We start from the raw sequence: 3,456 nt of genomic DNA on the forward strand, positions 1-3,456 counted from the left end.
GGGGATAGGATCTTCCATGAGAATTTCTCTGGAAGGGTTGTTTCTCGGTGGATTCGGTAATAGAGGGGGTGTTAAGAGTTTCATCCATGGTGGATGAAAACTTGAGACTAGGAAGAAGGGAGAGGGGAAGGAAAGAGAACGGGTCCTTATATCGTAAATCAAATTCTCCACGGGGAATTATGTGTTAGCTAAACCTTGAATTGGTATAGGCAAAATAAGAAAGAAAAATAACATAACCAACTCATTGCACTAAATTAATTGTTACATTTAATTTGCTACATAATACGGGATCTAGTAATATATTATAGTAAATATGAAGTACTAACAATTAGAACATACTTCTTATTTAAAGTAATAACCATACAATGCAGACACATAGTAATGTAAACAACTTAATAGGGACGTTTAATTAGTTACATTTCTTGGATGCACCTTCACCATCAGTGGGTTTTTCATTTCACAGGAAAGCCTTAGCACTTCAGACAAGTCAACCGTTTTGGTTCCATCGGTAGGCCCGAATTCAAACTCCTGCAAAAGCTTTGCTACCCAAAAAGTGACTGTGGTCAAGCCCAGTGTCTTTCCTGGACAAGTTCGCCTTCCGGAACCAAATGGTGTGAGTCTCAAATCAGATCCCAACACCCAAAAATCTACATGTTCGATCTCATTCATGAACCTTTCGGGCTTAAACTCAAGTGGCTTTGTCCAAACCTCTTCACTCCTTGTGATGGCCCATATGTTCACCATAGCTGTGGTTCCCACAGGTATGTGATACCCATCCACTGTCGTGTCCTTTATCGCGAGACGGGCCCAGGACATCAGTGGGCCCGGAGGGTGCAACCTAAGTACTTCTTTCACTACAGCTGGCAGATAAACCATGTTGGTTACATCGGACTCAATAACGGACCGTGATCTTCCGACAATCCTGTCTAGCTCGCCTTGTATCTTTGACTGAACGTCAGGATGAAGTACCATCCGTGCTAATATCCACTCTATTAGTACTGCCACCGTGTCACTTCCCCTGAATATCATCTCCTACATATATGTGACAACATAAAATTAGAAATTAGCTTTTAAGTTTATGAGCCTTCTTTTTCAATCAATGGATTATTTATGTCATTAAATCCTCCTACTTGTCAAATTGAAGTGAAAGGTAGAAAAACAAGTGCAACTAAGAACAACTGATTGAAATTCTTTTCCGAAATTCATTAAAAAAGAATTCTTAATTCAAGTGAAGAAACAGAAAATATATTTACTCTAAATATATAGTTGCTTACCCAAAGCACGGCAATCATATCAGAGTCTGATAATCTTTCAGGGCCCTGAAGAGAGAGCAAAACGTCCACAAAATCGCGGTGAACACTACAAGGTTGAGCCCTGTGTTCATTGACGATCTTACCCACGAGCTGGTTCACTCTAGGCATGAGCTGTGAGCACCTGTGCTGAATTTTCTGTGGATCAAATTCAGCTAACCAAGGGAGATGATCAGACCAATTTAGCATTCCCAAAAGATCATAACCTTCACTGACAAGAGCTCCCAGCTCCCCTGTCTCTTCGTTAGAACGATCGAGGAGGCTATACTTTCGTCCAAAAACAGAACACATCATGTTGTTTAAAGAAGCCTTTTTCACCACATCCCGAACCCGTAGGCAGGGACTCCCGTTAAAAATCGCCACCATCTGTTTCGCGATTTCAAACCTTTGAGCTTCGGATGCTTTTATCTGCTTCGGACTAAACATGTGCGTGGACGCAATTTTTCTAAGTGTTCGCCAGTAGATCCCATAAGACGCGAACCCAATCGCTCTATCGAACATTAATTTGTAAGCTGTCTCATTTACCGGACGTTCAACGAACACTGGACTGTTCAATATTTCTTTTCCTACGACAGGATTACACGTTACGATAACTCGGGTTTCCCCTAGGCTGAAAGACATGAGACGTTTGGCGTTGAAAAATTCGGCCATGGTTGCAGTTTTTTGGTGTGCCAAACCAGTCATCATGTCCATGCTACCTATCAGGGGAAATCCTCTAGGGCCAGGAATTTTATTTTTCACTAGAAAATATTTTGTCAATTTATTATATTTACCCCAAGCTGGACCACCAGGGTGAGTCCAGTAAATCATGTTCATGACTAACCAGACAAGAAGAAAAACAAGTACAAAGCATATAGAGCTGATGGGGTTGAATGATTTGCATTTTGTAGCTATAGCAAAAACCCAAAGGTTTTCTGTGTTTGTTGTCATATTTCTTATTTTGTGACAAGAAGTGAGAAATAAAGAAAGATTGATTTAATTTGGTTTTGGGGTATGAGTGATGAGGCATTGAATGGCTTTATATAACCAAAAACTTAAACAATATTTGGGAATAGAATTGGAAATTTAGTTAGTAGAATAATTGTCACGTGATGTGCGAATATTTGTTAATGGATAATGCAACTAGTAATATTGATGTAGAAATAACATGATGAGTCAACGATGAGGTAATAATCCAGAATTCTATAGGAAAATGAAGGTAATATTGAGGAGTTATCCACGAATGCATGATGATTGACGAACTAAGGTGGAAACAGCTAAGAACATATATATGCGTTAATAAAATAGAGATGAATTTTGAATTTATGTTACCACATTAAAAATTTATAAAAAGCGTCAAAATTAGTTTATAAAACGATAATTAGTCCAGTAACTTTGGACCCATGCATCAATAATAATCATAAACTCGTGATCACCTCATTTGACACGTCCAATTCGGCCTGATGCTTCAGAAGCACTAATATTGGATAATGTATCGCAGGCTGCCAAATATTTTTATGAGGTTTTGAGTTGATGATTTAAGAGTTACATAATTAAGTTGATTAAAAGATATTTCTATATAATTATGTTTGACAAACAAATATTGATCGATAATTCTTAATATATGGTAAATGATCTGCTATAATAGATTGAATAACATACCTGCTGTATTCCTACAAAGTGGAGTGTGGAGAGAGTATAGTCTATGCAAATCTTATGTCTACCTCTACCTCCAAGGTGAGGTAGGAAAGCTGTTTCTGATAGATCATGGCTTAAGACAAAAATAGTCAAGAAATATGCTATAATAGATAAAGGGTGTGTTTGGTGTGAAGGAAAACATTTTTCAGAAAATGTTTTCCAATTTTCTTACGTTTAGTTGGCTTATATGTTTTGGAAAATGTTTTTCAAATCAACTTATTTTCCTTAAATCTAAGGAAAATGACTTCCCTTAAAACAGTAAGGAAACATTTTCCAAAACTCTCTTTCAACCTCACTTTAAAGTTAAAATGTTCATACAATTCTCAAAATCATCTACCCTATCCCCAATATCCTATCACCCCGATACCACCCCTATCCCACTCCTACCCCTACCCCCACTTCACCCTCTACCCCTACCCCACCCCACCCTCAAAGTTCAATTATTTTAAAAAATATTTCAAAATTTTTT

The 3,456-nt window shown here is 37.8% G+C and overlaps 1 protein-coding gene across 1 annotated transcript; it reads right to left on the minus strand.

The window, feature by feature from the left end:
- Positions 1-222: 222 nt before the first annotated feature.
- LOC107852529 (cytochrome P450 78A3) lies at positions 223-2,350 on the minus strand. Its single transcript, XM_016697572.2, has 2 exons — positions 1,275-2,350; positions 223-1,032 (listed from the first exon to the last, which is right to left on the minus strand). Exons 1-2 carry the CDS (start codon positions 2,238-2,240, stop codon positions 406-408), a joined length of 1,593 nt encoding a protein of 530 aa, XP_016553058.1. The 5' UTR covers positions 2,241-2,350; the 3' UTR covers positions 223-405.
- Between the last annotated feature and the right edge of the window lie 1,106 nt (positions 2,351-3,456).

The sequence above is a fragment of the Capsicum annuum genome, chromosome 5 (genome assembly GCF_002878395.1).
Source record: "Capsicum annuum cultivar UCD-10X-F1 chromosome 5, UCD10Xv1.1, whole genome shotgun sequence".
Taxonomy (NCBI): domain Eukaryota; kingdom Viridiplantae; phylum Streptophyta; class Magnoliopsida; order Solanales; family Solanaceae; genus Capsicum; species Capsicum annuum.

Bases quoted from the DNA above. Each gene is read 5' to 3' on its own strand.
- LOC107852529 (XM_016697572.2), bottom strand. From the start codon at position 2,240: ATGACAACAAACACAGAAAACCTTTGGGTTTTTGCTATAGCTACAAAA. The intron at 1,033-1,274 runs GTAAGCAACTAT...ACATATATGTAG, and splicing joins ATATGATTGCCGTGCTTTGG to GAGATGATATTCAGGGGAAG.